At 42.9% G+C, this 17,397-nt stretch overlaps 1 protein-coding gene across 1 annotated transcript in view; it reads right to left on the minus strand.

Annotated features, from left to right (window-relative positions):
- The window catches only part of IPMK (inositol polyphosphate multikinase), a 34,560-nt gene that overhangs the window by 15,627 nt on the left and 1,536 nt on the right, over nt 1-17,397 (minus strand). Inside the window, exons 2-3 of the mRNA XM_071438581.1 lie at nt 14,048-14,133; nt 839-935 (exon numbers count right to left, since the gene is read on the minus strand). Coding sequence (XP_071294682.1) covers nt 839-935; nt 14,048-14,133 — 183 coding nt within the window. The remainder of the gene's footprint in view (nt 1-838; nt 936-14,047; nt 14,134-17,397) is intronic.

Raw genomic sequence — 17,397 nt, forward strand, 5'->3', positions numbered from 1 at the left:
TACTACTTCTTTGAAAAACAAGTCTGTCAAGTGATAGCATAAGCAGAAGAAGACAGAGTTATTTTAAAGGAGCATGGCATCTAGTTTGGTGCCCATGTATTCAAATAGATTCCATGGCATCCCTTTGTGTGTTCCAGAAGCTCCATTTCCCCAGTGTGAATTAGAAAAGCCCCCAAAAAAATCTAGTTTCTAATACAAAAATATCCATTTTCTCTTGACGAGACAATGTTCCAGTTGTTCTACCAAAACCACCCTTTTCTTCCTGACTCCCAATGTTATACAAACACAAATTTTAAGACACCAGATCTTTGTTTCATTCAAACCAGTAACAGAGGATGGCAAGCAGAACTCCCCACCATGACACCTGCTGAAGCAAGTGCTTTGGGTGGTAAGGCACAGTGATGGGATCCAGCCTCTGGAGAAACAGCAGCAGATTGCAGTCTGAATGCTTCCCCAGCCCCAGAGTATCCATCTTTCTTTTCTTTCACACCCACAAAGTGCTTCTTCCTTTGATCACCTGGCTGCACATGACCATGGAACCAGCCCACTCCTCCACCATGGCCTCACCCAGAGCAGGAGCAATGGGCAATGTCCATCAGGCCCAGCTACTCAGGAAACCTCTGCTGTACAAACAGCCACACCCCATCTACCCTGCAAGGAAGACTCCAAAGACCTAATCCAGCCACCAGACTGCAAACTGGAACCAGATGTTAGAGGGAATGGCAGTGGGTTCCAATACAAGTCCAAAAAAACCTGACAGAGCTCACAACTGCCAAAAATGAGTCTCCAGAAATGTTTTCCAGGAGGTTTGGATGAAGAGATAAAATTAGAACAGTACCATTTGGTGCAGTAGGTGGTGACCAGACACCGAAGTATTTTGGCAGATATTCCCGCAGCTCCAGAAGAATTCTGTCGCAACAGTCAGAGTCATAAACCTGAAATAAAATAGGGAGGCTTGGAGAGATCATTTCAAACATTCATTTTTGCTGGTGGGGGAGTGAACAAGTAGCTGCATGGTACTTGGTAGCTGGCTGGGGCTAAACCATGACAACTTCCAATTGTCCCATAATTATACTTTCTTACAGTATTTGTTTTCATAAGTCTAACATATTTACCTTACATTCAAAAACCATACAAGATGAAGATGATAATTATCACAGTCCAACATAAATGAGTGGCATCCTTTCTTTCAAATTTTAAAGTGGCAATGATGCATCAACCCCAAGGACAATTTATGGCTTAACTTGAATAAAAATCTAAACTGTGATTGTTAACTCCAAAGCCTAGCTATTGAAAAAGGTGTTCTCACATTTGCATTCAAGACTGTGTAGGATTACTGCATAGTATTATATATCCAAATCTTTTTAATTTATATCAGGTAAAGTACAGAAGCTCAGACTAGACAGCATTTTCTCATCTTCCTCAAGACAATTCATGCTGTGGGTACATCACACAGACTATGCACAATTCAAATATATTTCTTTTCATTTGCTTTTAATGCTTTCAACATTTTTTTCAACTTCTTTAGGAAAAAGAGTAACAGTTTGGAAACAGCAACTGGCTTATATTCCTGAAGGAACAACTCTGCAGTTAAAATGAAGCTTTGGATACTATCTGTTATGGAATTGCATGACTGTTACCCGTTTGCAGCATGCTAAGAGGGTTTCAAAACCACTCCCTTGCCCAGATTCCCCCATCCCACCCAGCAACGTAGTTGCAGACATGCAGACATAGGGGATTGCCTCTATCATGCTTCCCCAAGCTTTGTAGACTATAAGATCCATATCCACACCAGGTTACAATGCCTGTCTCTGCATTTAGGAGCCATCTCATCCCACTCCCCACAGAGATGTCCCACTTGTGCTGCCATCAGAGTGGTGTCCTTCCCCTCAGCCCTACCATGGCCACACAGCAACACCCAGGGCACTGCACAGTGAGCTGCCATGCTCAGGGTTCTGCTGTCACTGCAGTGCAGCCAGAGCTCACTGCAAAACTGGCAGCAAGGCAAAACAAATATCAGGTGTTAACAGCTCTGCAGACTTGGCTCAGCTCACTGTGTCAGGCCACATTTAACCACACTGGGGGATACCTGCCAATAGCAGCTGCTGTTGGGGGTGATGGGGGGGTAATGCAAAACACAAACCTGTAGTTGTTGTTCATACAGCTAGGGAGAAAAAAAAATGGATCTGAAGTCCCCAGGCTATTTTAGAGCATGGAGGCAAGACTTGGCTCTGCTCACCAGTGCCAGTCACTCAACACAGCACCTCATGCAGCAGCAGTGTTAAAATTAGTTAATGGGAGTTTGTCCTAAATTTAGGCTTCACTGCAAAAATCTCAAACTAGGTGAACTCAAATCTCCAGTGTGCTTCTAACAGAGGGACTTCTCCACAGCTAAAGCAGGGCTCTCCTGGCCTTGCACCAGGCACAGTTCTGGCACCCTCCCTGTTAGTGGGCAGTGATCAAGAACATGATACACCCATGCTGACAGTGTGCTAAGGTATGGAATTTACCCATTCCTTTAACTTCATTTAACTCATGGTACAGGCCCCATTTAAAAGAAACTAAGGCAAAGGGCTGAATCCTGAAAGCTCCAAGTAGACAAATATGTGCACAGTGTATTGCAAAACTCTGGGGTACACCCAACACCACACCCTCTGCCACTACTGTTGCTATCTTTAAGTATAGAGAAGCTGCTGGGTGTGTACCTTTAGAGTCACAGTGTCACATCACAGGGCACTGACCTCTCTTCACATGTCATGGTTTGACAAGCTGGCATGACCACTGAGGATGACACATAATTGTATGTGTAAGTCCAGTTTCCCCTCACTTCAGCATCAGCTGGTGTGCTGCTAACTGTGCTCTAAGATGAAAACCTTGCTTGCCCCTGTGGTCAGTGCATTTATGCAACATTTCCTCACTGAGCCTCAGGGGGTGCCAGCAGAGGACAGTGCTTTCTCCAGAAGACTGCAGTGTAGTTTGATCTTACTCGTTTAAGGAAAAGGAGAAGCAGCTAAGGGTGGAAGAGAGGGAAGATGAGCAGCAGGGAGATGCTGAGGCACAGCCCTGATCCCTGCTCTCTCTGCTAACAGCTCAGACAGCTCTGCAGGCAGCACTTGCTGGGCCAGCACTCCAAGCACTGACTGGGGCCATTACTCCATGCTGTATACAAGTAGTACAAACCCAGTTTTTGTTTACTGTGGTAGCTTATGATCATAGCACTTGACATCCAAGGTAGGGCACTCCACTGCACTAAAGGAACACTAATGCTCTTTTCCCAGATGAGTTTGAGGAGATCGGAGAGGCAGAAATCATCATATCTTTTACATGGAAGCAAGTGCATATCAACAGGTCAGGACCAAGAGGAGAAATGGAAACCAAAAGTGCAACAGACAACAAGGAGAAACACTGAATGCAACTGAAAAAATAGGCAAACATAGTAACTCATTTACTCATTTACTTAATTTATTAGCAAAAGATTCTGAGAAAGTGGAATGTCAGGAGACCACTTTGGTTTTTTTAAGAGAGAGAGGACCCTTTAAAAACTAAGTCAACATTAGGCCATTAAACTTAGCAACTTAGCAAGCTGCAAGTAAACTTAGCAAGTAATTATAAGTAGGTTCCTGTGTATTTCAAATAGCAGGATAAAACAAAGATACTCAGATAATTTATAATGGGGTTTAATAGCCCAAAGTTGAGACAAAATGGGAAAGAGAGCTCCAGAAGCAGTATCTTCTAAGGAGTCTATTCCTCAATAACCTGACATAAAACATTTTAAATGGAGACAGAACTCCCAATAATGCATTTCTCACTATCACTACTTTGACATAACAGAACTAACTGCATTACTTCTGTCTCTCAAGAAGTTATCTTGCTCTCAGAACCAGTAAGAAACTCCCCTCATAACTCTGACATAACATTTACAAGGCACTTATTTGACCTTAATATAGACCTCAATCTTAGCCTGTAATGTATTCACATGTCAAACAAGACAAGTATTCACAAACAAGAATAAGCACTCAATTAATAAAGATCAGAGGAAGTCATTTGGTGTGGGCAAAGCAACAAAACCAGACATTTCAGGAATTATGCTCATTCCTGTGCAGGACAGAACCACTTCTGTTCATTAGAACTGGGCCTCATGAGCAGTACACACGTCATGGGCATTTGTTCTCACTTCATACAACCTGGCAGCAAGCACAGAACACCAAATATAAATGTAAACATGATAAAGCCATCCCTAAAGCTACAGGAAATCTACCATGCACCTCATGCCCCAGAAGGTATTGCTACCAGTACTGCTGGAAGATCCTGAAAAATGCAGGTTATCACTCATCTCAGGAAAACCTTAATGAATAAACCATTAGATTTTTACTTATATCAGCAATATTCCAATTTTACTTCAAGAAACAGTGAACAGTGCTTTTTTTTTTTTAATGTAACAGTGGATGTCCATTTCTCCAGCCAACACTGACAAATACAAGCAATTTAATTTCTGTGTTAGCATATCTAACATCTTTATCCAATAAATCAAGAAATGCAAAACAACTCTATGCCAGCTCAGCCTGGGGAGTTATCCCTTCTACACATCACAGGCTACATTCTTCCAATAGCACAGACTGGAGACATAAAATGTCCCCAGAAAAGCAAGTAAATAGGATGCTGACATTTGGAGGGCTCACAGCATGACCATTACAAATGACAGCCACTAACTCATAGGAGGAACATGCTCCAGATATGTTCAGTGGCAGCTCAGATACTCTAACAGACACCATGAAGTCATAATTTCCAGTCATGCAGGATTTTTAATTCTGAGGCTTATTTACCATCCCTGTTTTAATCCAAAGTACACTCTGGAGTTTCCTGTAACAGACTGATCTGCTTTTAATGCAAAGGGGGACTGCTCAGGACAATGGGAATGTTCTTTTCCTTATTTAAAACACAACATTCAGAGCTTTTTCTAAAGAGTAGCTAATGGCTTAAATGATAGAGGGAGGGTAAAACAAGTGTTTAAATTTCAACAGGAAACCAGTTCTAGCAGTACAGACCTGCCTTGAAACATCCTGATGAAAAAATACCACTTTGACAGAAAAGTAATCTATAGAGAACCTTCTAAAGTACATTCAAGAGCTAGTTTAAAAGAACATGTACTTGAAAGCTATTTGAGTAGAAACTTTAAGTGCCAGAGCAGGCATATCAATCTGAAGTGTCACCTTTCTTTGTTGCCAGCTATCATAAACTGTCCCTAAAGGCAGCAGCACTACAGCCTGCACAGTCTCAGATTACACAGCCAGCTGCCAACATCAGGCAGAGAATTCACTGTCCACCGTAGGATTTGAGACTTTTTTTGAGCTTTAATGCAGCTAAGTCATACCCTTAAATTAGCAAATGTAAGATTTACAGATGCTAGGGCAACCTCAATTCCCTCTTCCATTGGGTATGTATTATATCACAGACTTTAATTACCTGAGCACACACTGCATTTCCCTCCAGACTCTTACATCAGCCAGTTACACCAGGCAAGTGCAAGGGTCAAAAAAACGAGGTTGAAACAGCAGCTGTGATTTTAGCAATTCATATCTGCTTGGTTCTACAACCCAGACAGCCCTGGGTTTTTTCTGAAGTGATACCATCATGGCTTGAGCTGTGTCCACAGAACCTGTTTCCACAAAAATGACTGGCATTGAGCCAGCTCTGCTTATATTCACAATCTCATACCACAAGAACTTCAGAAGTTAAATATTTATGAATGTTGTTACACTAAATACTACCATAGCAAATTGCTTAATTTACTGTCTAATATGCAGCCATATTAATGAAATTGCAATCACTCACTGAAAATACACAGGGAGCACTCCCTGCCAGCTCATGGTGAGTTTTTCAACAAGCACCATCCCCAAGTCCTCTCCCAGGGCTGCTCTCAATCCCTTCTCTTCCCAGGCTGTTGGTGTGTCTGGGATTGCAGGGCAGGACCTGCACTTATCGTGCTGAGCTCCATGAGGTTCCACTGGCCCACTTCTCAAGCCTGTCAGGGTTCCCCAGGATAGCCTCCCTTCCCTCAAGTACATCATCAGTGACAACATTGCAAGCCTGTCTGGGTTCTTTTTAAATCTGGAAACTGGAATTCTTTTTGGAGACTGAATTTATTTTGTTTTTCTTTCAACTAGGCAACCTACACTTTCCTCATTCTGTCAGTTCACCAACCATATCTTACTTTTAAATGAACTTATAATGAGAAAGTATTTTCTGTCTAACACTAACATGTATTAGTAAGTTGATCCATATTCTAAAACATTCATAATTAAAGTCTAGACAGTACTTGATCCAGGCAGAAAAAGCACTTGCATGACCCTCCAGCAGAGCAGGAGCACTTTGCTGGGTCTTAATTCAATTTAACATACTGTGCACTTTACAACTATGCATTTTCACTTTATTTCCAACCAGATCTACTCTTGGTAAGGAACATTCCTCAAAATCAGGTTGCTAAGAGAACTGGATTTTTTTTTCCTGCTTATTTGCATGGACTACAGACTACTCAGTCTGTTCCCAACTCCACCCAGTTCCATAATTGCATCAAATTGCAATAATGGCCTTTTACTGTCTCCCTTTTTAAAGGGTTTCCTAGATTGATTAAAGTGGGTTGTAGTTTATTCTGTGATACACAATCCTCAAAGAGCATGGGAAACAGACACTCACCAGATCCTCCTAGGTTAACTTTCTACTGTGTGGTGTGCTTCTTCCAAACTGGGTTTTGCTGCAGAGTGCAAGAACCACAAAAATCTGCCCTATTTTCCAAGTCCTACTGCCCAGTCATTTAATAGTGAAGTACAAAAAAAATTATTTATAGAGTAGTAGTAGGAACTCAGCAGATTCTTACAGCTACATTTCATCTTTCATCTCTCTTAGACAACTCCTCATGTGAAAAAATATCTGAATTCCAGCTGCCAGTATTTCACAATTTTATCAAAACACCATTTTCTTCTCATTAGTTAAGAATTACTGTGTGTCTTTGCTTTTATTACCAATGGCCAGGCTTATGGTTAAGAAGCAACTTCACAGGCTGGTTTGCTCATTTCCCCAGCAAAAGAGGATCCCTTCTAGAAAATTCCTGAGCAGAGGAGTGATGCTGAGGGCAGGAGTGAGCTGCATCAGAACATGCTCACTGTGTTTGCCAACAGGTAATTTGGACACTTCAGTACCAGTACCTCAATGTGGCAGATCCAGATGTACCAGAATGAGGCACAGCCAAAGATCCTTTGGAGCTACAGCTCCAAATGCAGCAGTAATGAAAGGCATGGGCAAGGCATTGCTTCTCCAAAATAAGATGTTAAGAAAAGCAGGCATCCTGTATTTATGTCCATACAAGACTGAAAATCAAACCCCTAGCCAGAGACGTGATCACAGGATAAGGATATTTTAGTACACAACAGCAGCACAATGGCCATCATCCACTCCTTTTTCAGCCAAGGATTATCATCTAAATCAAGAGTACAAAAGCACTTCACTGAGCTTACAAAACTGGGTAACTTATCCTGAAACAAGACGTACTTTGCCTCCCCAGCCCCTTTCCCTTCCTGTCAGTAGCAGAGAACAGTTTATGGAACACAGGCTGCCTTCTCATGATTTATGCTATATCGGCTTCAAGGGAGCTGAGCCTTATGACTCAGTTCTTGCAACTCTGTGCAAATTCAGGCCAAAACCCATCTTTCAGACTGCTGGCTTCATTTTATGCCATTTGGGGGGGGGTGGGGAATCACCACAAGTCTTCTGCACTGCCTGAAGCTGCTGGAATACTAATTAAAATGAGTAAGAAAAGAAGCAAGCATTGATCAGGAATGAAAAGACATAGCCCAGGAGCTGCAGCAGGTTATTGAAAACAAAATAATTAAAACAGTAAGGAAAAGATTACTGCTGATGGTCCAAAGGGGCACAACCCTGAACATTCCTTCTCTGTAACCCCAGAAGCATAAGGAACTGTGGCTTCAGAAATATTAACATAATATTTCTGTTATTTCACTAACACATTACCCCCTGGTTACAAACTCAAAGACTGACTGTTAAAAAAGACAGCAAAAGTTGCACAAACAATATCCATCCTGCCTGGTATCAGGCTGTAAAATAGTGAGTTATGAGGGAAAGCAAAACAAACACAGGTCACTGCCCTATGGAAACTGCATTTCAATGCATCCAAAGGAAGCCTCAGAACAATTGTGTAGGCAACCACAAAACCATTCCTTCCTAGCTTTCAAGTGCCTAACTCTCACCTCACCATTGTAAATCTCTTTCACATGTTGGAGCTATTTGTGTCTCCTGTATCCTGGCTTTGTTTTTAGGACATGTAACAAGAGTGAAAAACATTTTCTGCTATCTCCACTGGTAACAACTTCCTTGCATTCAGATTCAATGTCAGCAGGACTCAAACCTGAACTGCTACAGCAGTTAACAGAGCCATCACTAAGTGGGCAGGGTGGAAGATTTGTTAACCACAAGAGCAAGTGATTAGCTGAATTATCTTTTCACAATGTTGTGCAGTTAATCATCTCCTTTGGTCCACAAGCATTGGCCAAAGGTAGGAGTTACCAGAGCTGAGCTGGGACAACCCTGTCCACCTTTTCAACCCAACTTCCCAAAATCACCCTTGCACCTGGGACAGAACTCTGAGAATTTGGGTACAACTTGCATTACAATAGCCTTGGAAACCTTGTACTATTGCAGCAACGTTGTTTGGAGCCATAGCATGGCAACACCACTAGAACCAGCTGTGACAATTCTGATGTACAGCCAACATGGAAAAAGAAAAAGAAAAAGGTACCCACTGGAAGCTGCCCAAGCTGCAGGAGCTTTCCCAGGACAGTTTTCAGCAGGTAGCAGGAGGGAAAAGTGTACTACACATCCCCTACAGTCACCACAGGCAAACTGAAGGGCAATTCTAATAAAAGTTTACAGGAGCATTTATTGATCTGTTAAGCATAAAATCCCAGTTTATTAGCTGTTCCACTGGCAAACTTTACATTTCAGTAAGCCATGGTCAGAAAAGTTACAGACAGTAACAGGTTTACAACAGCACTGAGTGAAAGCCAAGATCAGAAGTCAGAGTAGACATTTCCAAACAGTTCAGCAACCTTGTTCCACTGAACATTAAGAAACACTCCATCTCTTCATGCTTTAAACACAGCTTGTAGGAAACCAGTCACAAAGATAACAATTTTAAATTCTCTCTTGCTCAGTTTTCATAGAATCACAGAATGGTTTGGGTTAGAAGGGACCTTAAAGACCTTCCATCCCCCTGGCATGGGCAGGGACACCTTCCACTGTCCCAGGTTACTCCAAGCCCTCTCCAACCTGGCCTTGGACACTTCCAGGGACAGGGCAGCCACAGCTGCTCTGGGCACCCTGTGCCAGGGCGTCACCACCCTCACAGGGGAGAATTTCCTCCCAATATCCCATCTAACCCTGCCCTCTGGCAGTGGGAAGCCATTCTCCCTTGTCCTGTTCCTCAAGGCCCTTGTCCAAATTCCCTCTCCAGGCTCTCTTCGAGCCCTTTTAGGAACTGCAAGAGGCTCTGAGCTCTCCCCAGAGCCTTTTCTTCTCCAGGCTGAACAACCCCAATTCTCCCAGCCTTTCCTCACAACAGAGGTGCTCCAGCCCTCCCATCACCCTGGGGCCTCCTCTGGACTCACTCAAAGAGCTCCATGTCCTGCCTGTGCTGGGGACCCCAGGGCTGGAGACAGCTCTGCAGATGGGGTCTCAGCTGAGCTGGGCAGCATCCCCTCCTTGCAGCCCAATCTCCCTTTTAGTGTCCACAAAAGCAGCTGCCCTGTTGAAGGCTTGGCATTCCAGCATCCTCCCTCTCCTACAGGACATCAGTTTGTGCAATGCTGCATTCCTGCCATGACAAACAGCAAAGCCCCGTGCTGGAGAGCTCTGAAATGCAAAGGCAGAGCTGCTCTAGCACAGAGTGCTCTGGAGCACAGCCTGCTGTGCCTGGGACAGGAGCCCCACACCCAGCTGAGCACTGGCTTATCTCATCTCACACAGAAACTTGTTCAAAGGACACTGTCCTCACATTTTTCAACTCACCTGGTGCAACAGATCACTGTAGGAGTGCTGATAGGTTTCCTCCTTCTATCAACAGTGCTGAACTAAATCAGAGCATTTCAGCATGGATAAATGAGCCCTGGCATAAATCAGGCTGAAGCCAAATCCCAAAACACACTGAGGAGCAGGCTACTTCTGTGGATTTCTCAGCATGCTTGCATAGGCAGCCTACCATAAGCTCACACTGCCTTTTACCAATTTAGTCTCTCTAATTGAAAAGACTACATTTTCAAACAACATTATTTCCCTGTTCCCACATCCCTGTATATTGCTCCCTCCCAAAACCCCTTTAAAAGAAGTCCTTTGGAGCACCTCCACCTACACAGAGCATTGCCATTACACAGAAACAACTGATCAGCAGTGCAGATAGCCCTTAAATAAACACCACCCTTATGCCTCAATTAGTTTCATTCCCTTGTTGCTCATACCTATTGAAAACAAGGTATTTTGTAGCTATTCAAGGTTAAAAAACCTGGTATTTTTCTCACACAGATAAGGGTACCAGAATACCAAGTAAAACACGCCATGGTTGTGCAGGCAATGTTTTTAAGGGGTTCATGCCCTCAGGTACAGCAAGGGAGTTTGCAGAAACAGAATTAAAACGTTCTTATTTTGATTAGATAATTACCCAGATTTACAAACCTCAAGAGCAAGTGGACATTACAGCTACAAAGTCACTGTATGTGAGAAGTTAAGCAGTGCACAGTAAGCTATTAACAAACCAGTTAAGCTGTTAACAAACAGCTCATTGTTTTACTATGTTTTATCATAGAAGGCATTCATGATAATCTTATAATGCTCTGTTTTTCCCCTCCCTCATAACACATGGCAAGCCCCTTCCCTAGCAGTAGAGAATGAGACATAGTGCTCTAGTAGATAGAAGTTTAATTGATGAAATCATTCTCTTACAAAAAAACCTCTTTTTTTTTTTTTTTGACTGCTAAAGGTAAAACAGTAAATGAAGAAAACAGAAAGGTAACCTGACAGCAGCCTGACTAGGAATTACTTCAGCAATTTTCCAGATTTGACAGAGACCTGTAAAATTGTTCCAAACTTCAGCTGCCACCTGCTTCTGAGCAAGTTTTGGACCACTCACTGGTACTTTGCAGTACACGTTTTCCTCAAGTTTCCATTCCAAAATGGAAGCCCATTTTGTTTGGGCTCTACTGGTAAGTACTTAGCACCATGCTCAACAGAAAAAAAGCCACCAATAACAAGGGAAGAAACATCTGATTCACTGACAGACTTCTACCTCTATCATGTTCACTCATCAGGCTGCAAGCAAATCCAGCAGTTTCAGAAAAGGAGACTTTCTTGGTCCAAACAGAAGATAATATCCACCTGGTACCACATTAAATATATCAGAGTTCCAGTCAAACTTGTCCCCTAATGCCTCATTATCATCTATCACGACACATTCCCTGCAGCCTTCAGCTGCCAAGTGCTAGGGCTGCTCACTGAAATACCATTTCCTGCTTCTTGGAAGAACTTCTGCTTCAGCTCTGCCATAGCTGCTCTCCAGCTGACTCATGCAGCTGAAACTGAGACATGCTCCCCTTCTTGCTACCATAAACTGTAGAGCTTCTCAGTTACTTCTCATGAGGAGGTGTGCTGCTCCAGAAGGAAAAATTCCCCCCCTTGTTTCTGACCCAGGTACTGGGGCACTAATTTTCATGCATGCTAGTATAAGGTGGGATGCAAAGGGAGCAATAAACTCACATACCTACACACAAACAGTTCTAAGCACATATGAAAAAATAGGAGCAGAAATTTTTAAAAAATGTCACAATTAATCCACATATGCTGTTGGACAACCACTTGCTTTGATCTTACCAACCAACCTGCTGTTTTGCTCTGACAAAGGGAGAGCTTGGGACTCATCAGGCTTATTTCACTTGTTTCATTTCTGCACTGTTTCTCACTATCTCCTGTACATGGACACCTTTTAAAGAACTCCCTGTCTCAAGGAGCAGTAAAATTATCTTTCTCTTCATCTCTGGAGTGATAATATTTCTGATTACAGCCCACAAGATGGGCTGAACTCAGCCACCAAAGCAGCACCAACAACAGCCTTGCTGTTGTTCCCATTGCTTGTCAGCTTAGTCCCCTAAACTGCCAGAACACTACCAAACCAAGGGAGTTTTGCCATCTTTTAAATAGGTCAAATTAGCTCATAAATGTCCAAAAAGCACCATCATGGTACAAGGTAAATGGCAGAAACTGGAAGAAAGGCATTTATTTCCCTTTTGGCAACATTGAGCTATTGGACCAGCTCAAGCTGCACGTGGAACTGTACCCTAACCTGAACCTCCCAACCCAGAGCAATTTTCATCCTATATGATAATATCTAGTGCTTAGATGTCTAAATGCACATCACACAGCTCTTGCCTGAGAGTAAACATGATAGCAGGTAATCACTGAAGAGCAACAACTCTCCAAGACCTTTCTCCTGTACTTTCACCACCACAACACACATGGACGTGCTCTCCTTCCCTCCTCCCACTAAAAGGCCTCCCAGTCCACACACAACTAACCATGTCTACAGCTTTCCCTTGCTCTGTTATTTTATGGCTTACAACCAACAAAATTCAGTGCTTGAAGCAACCCAGCAAAGCCTTAGGAGACAGAACAGAAGCTTACTCTGCAATTTACCAGCATTGGGACCTGGTTCTCCACAGCACAGTAACAAGCACATGGACACAGACACCCCCTCCTCAAAGACTCTGCCAGGGTCCTGCTCACAACTTGTCACATGAGTGATGTGTGACAAGTTAAACAGGCAAATTTATCAAGTCTCTGATGTGAAGAGTTCATGTGCAAGCAATGCCTGAACTTACCCCTCTTACCTGCTGGCTGTAGGCAGGGACAGAATGCTACTGTCTCTGCCTGAGGATTTCACAGCACAGTAGGTAGCCTGGTGCCCAAAGGAGTCTGTTCAAGCTTCCTCCTTCTACTCAAGTTACCAGTCAGGCTGGGTGGCATATTTCTTAACCTCATCTCAATGAGAGTCACAGAGAAACTCAGAAAAATATTTACATTTAACTGGCTCCTAGTAAGTCAAGACTACTGTCCTGTCTCATCATGAGAAATATCAAATAATGCTAGTATGCAAACACACTGTTCACCTAAAGCACCTTGCTTTGTTTGTGTGAGACATTTTCATGAAATCTGCAAGGTCTTTTGGTAACTTAAATAAATATTCTTTTAGGGAAAAAGAAACCTACCAACTTAAATCCAGGCCAAACACCACAACAAGCAGAGGGTGGTCTCAAGACTCCTCTTAGACCAAGCATGAAGACTTTAATACCTTTTTGTACCTAATAAGCCATGGAGAGGCATGGCTTATCAATCTGACACACAAAAACCACATGACAGACTGTCACAGGCAGGCAGGACAGAGCAGGCCCTACAAACTGGTCACAGGAAAGCAAGAGCTTTCCTGGTCTGCGCTTGTTAAAGCTACTGATAAAGCAAACTGAAGATAAGCAATAGGAAAAATGCAACAATTGAAGTTAAAACAGCTTGAGAGGTTTGATATTTATTGAGTTTGTAAAGGAGCTGAGTTTTAATACAGTGAACAGAGCAATACTTCTAGCAGTAAACCAGGCTAGGAAGAAGCATAAAACATGCTAAATTTAGATGTAAGCACTTTTGAGAGACTTATGTGAGAAAGCTGGGATCAAACATACAACCCTTTAAACATAGACAGGAGATAAGGCTTTTCAGTAAAATCTTAGATGCTGTGAAAGTCTGCTATCCTATCAACAAATAAACAAGCTTAAATCCTGTGAGTGAAGTAGGTCTGACATGCAAGGAGCAGAAAGTTCCAGAGAGCACCCAGATACCATGGCAGGGGATTTAGGCTGCACTTTCCCAACTGCAAGGACAAGGATGTACTTCTCCAGGAAGCACAGCCCTCATTCCAGCCTCCCCCACACTGTGGGACCCTCACCTTGTTGTAGAACTCCTGCTCCCTGGGACCACGAGGTGGTGGCTGCAGCTGCTTCAGGACAGTTCCATCTGGATGCTGCAGTATGCCTAGAAGAGAAGCATTTCCTTCAGGGCTCAGTTTGAAAAGGTACAGCTTTCTTTTTGCCTTTTTTTCCCCCCAGAAATAGTGACTTCACCATCAAGGACAGCCTATTGAAAAGCTGCACTGTTTCCACTACACACATAGTAGAGACAAAATTATCAGCTCCAACACATAACCCTTAGCAGAGGTTTGCTTGCATTCCTCTTATTTCTAGCCACTGAATAATCTCCTGGGTGTAGCTCTGCCCAAGGCCAACACAGTACTGGGATTTAACATGACAACTTCCACCCCCAAAAACCCCATCATTAACTCAAAGAGATTACACAGACACTCCCTTTTTAAATAATTCATAAACTGTTCTCCAACAATGCCAAGACTTTAAAGGAGTACCACATTGAATGTATTTCTCACTACTAGAACAGAAATAAATGTCCTGTGGATGTACCTCTACACTGGTGGCACAGATAGAGTATGTCTTCACTACAAGAAGCAGCATCCCTACAGCACTCCAAGCTATCAGATGCTGCTATTTGTATCACCCATAATTACAGTGCACAATTTCATCTCAGCCAGGCAACACCTCCATCAAGCCTGCACAAAAAAACCCTCTAAAATACCCTCATGAAACAGCCTTATGACTCTCCAGCCACCAGTATTTCTAAATAACTGCAGAAGAAATGCAGCTTAAGTATCTGAGGATGCTCAAGACATGGATGTAGGCAAGAATGGAGAAAAGTAACTGCATCCCTCTGAAATGTGTGCTGTGTTGCACCATTAGATTCAGCAGAAAACAAAAAACACACTTCTGGAAAAGAATTTTTCTCCTAGGATTCATTTCTAGTTTTTCAGACAGTAATTTATTTTGCTTAGAAGAGTAGAAAAAATGTCAACTGTATCCAAAACAGGTTCTATTTTCAACTGAGAAAATGTGAGAAAACAGAAAAATGAGCCTGGAGCTTTGCATCCCAAAGAGAGTTTGCAGTTCTAACAGCAATTGTGTTTTTCACCCCTCAAAAACCATTATCTACAAATGGCTCTGTTGTGCAGTCTTGGAAACTAAACAAAATTTTTAGAGGTCAAGATATTTACTTGAAAATGACCACCAAACTTAGAATTGTTGTTTCAATAGTTTGCTATGCCAAAGATTTGCTTTTAAAATTTGCATAAAACAGCTCTCAAATCATGTTTCTTGCCTAAAACTGGATTTTAAACACTTTTCAAAACTAGAAAAATATTGCCACACACGTGCAGGCTACCACAACATCTTCAAGACACAGCAGCTTGTGTTCCCCCTCCCTGTGCCCCTTCTGCATGTGCTGGAAACCACTCTGCAAAGTGCACCAGATACTTCAATGGCACGTGTTCCATGTGTGAATTGTTAACAATCACATTAAAATAAAATAGGTTAAACATTAAAATAGGTTTTAGAACACATGCTCCTCAAAAATCTGCATTTTGCCTTTGATAAGCAGACAACCTACAGAAAGACCAGGCAAAGATTCCTGGAAGCAGAATCCATACACTAGTGGGTTTTACATATTATTTGAAGAGTTGAATATAAACTGACATCCAAAGTTCCCTCATTCTCTGCATTCTTGACAGACTAGAACATTTACTGCACTACTCTGTCACTGTGACTGGGGCAAGCCTGAAAACCAGAACCATGTTTCAACATTGACCACAAAGAGGTAAAATCCATAACCTTCCCTCTGATCTACAAGAAGCTCAGATCACCACCACCTGCAGATCATACCAAGAGATGGATGTTGGCCATGGGTTTGTTGTAGGCTTCCTGGGATTTTTTCAGCACAGACAGGGAATAGGACCGTTTTAACATATGAAAAAGCAAATTAACATTTCTGAGGAATCAACCGAACTATGCTGAAAATAAGTTCCTCCCTGGCTGTGGATGCAAAGCTTGTTACCACTCTGAAATGAGCAGCAAGTCATTCTGAAGGAGCATGGCCCCTTTAGCTACAGAGCCCCACTACTGGCTTGGGGACCCCCAGCATTTTGCAGGCCCAGGCACCAAACCACAGGCAGGTGCAGGAGGCTCTGTAGGTGACACATCCCACCAGGTGCTGTCTCTCTCTGCCTGCCTAGGGAATTCAGCTACAACCCAAAGTCATTACTTTACTCACTACACACGATTTATCTGGGAAGCAGTACTGCACACAACATTCAACAAAAGGGCACTCACAATGCACAGCAGCCTAATGTCTACACATGCAGGCAGAGAGGCTCTGAGAGGCCTTTCTCTGCAAGGCAGTCACAGGGAACAAAGGGGAAAATGAAGGTTATTCAGGAGAAATTTTACTGTGTACTTTTACTAAAAAAAAGTAAAAGTTCCAAATACTTTGGGTACCTTCAAGTCCTCTGTCTGTTTGTATGTGGGAATAGAAGGGAAAATCAAGTTACAAAAATGAGAGCTGTGAGTACCAGAACAGCTTTGGTCTTCACTTCAACATAAAACAGTTTCCAAGATGAGATCATAGACCATGGTAGTGCCTCTGCAAAAGTCTTGGTCTTGCCCACAAGATGTAGTGGAGCAAGCTTTACCCAACCCATTGCAGTGGCACCCAAAATACAGATGATCACCTGTGCTGTCTGACCTAACAGCACTAAGACTGATGTGCCAAAGGTGAAGCTCTCCCTGATTGAGCCTTTTTTTGCCTGATCCCACCTCATGCTATGATGTATGAACACTGAACACACACACACACCTTCAAGAACCCAGTGCACCTCCATGTACATTTTATTGCACTGGCTGCAATGGGGCAAGGGACAAGAATTACTTTTCTGTGGAGATTATCAGCAGCAAGACATGCCATGGAAACAGCCTGCAGATAAAACAAACTCATAGCACCCTTAGTGCTGTAATTCCAGTCACCGATGATCTAAAAGGTTCTGAAGTTCAGCCCTTGGCAGGGGCAAAGAGAAGAATGTTTTTTGTTGAGATTATCTGCAGCAAGGCACACCATGGATGCAGGCCCTAGATAAGACAAACTCACAGTGCCATTAGTGCTGTAATTTCAGTCACTGATAGCTGACAGGGTTCTGGCCTATTCAGCAGGGGCAGTTCCTACAGCCAGGGTTCAAAGGCAATATGCCAGCAGGTGCCCATTATAGCTTCTCTCAGAGAGCACACAGCAAGCTAAATGGATGCACACCTTCCATCTGGGCTGAGAGGCAGGAGTTCCCCCAAATGCAAGGTCCTGGAAAGGCGAGAAATGCCATTTGGCAACATGAACTTGGCCACTTGCTTTGGC

This window comes from Agelaius tricolor, unplaced genomic scaffold, assembly GCF_023055355.1.
Source record: "Agelaius tricolor isolate 1412-34295 unplaced genomic scaffold, bAgeTri1.0.p SCAF_13, whole genome shotgun sequence".
In the NCBI taxonomy this organism is placed as follows: Eukaryota; Metazoa; Chordata; class Aves; order Passeriformes; family Icteridae; genus Agelaius; species Agelaius tricolor.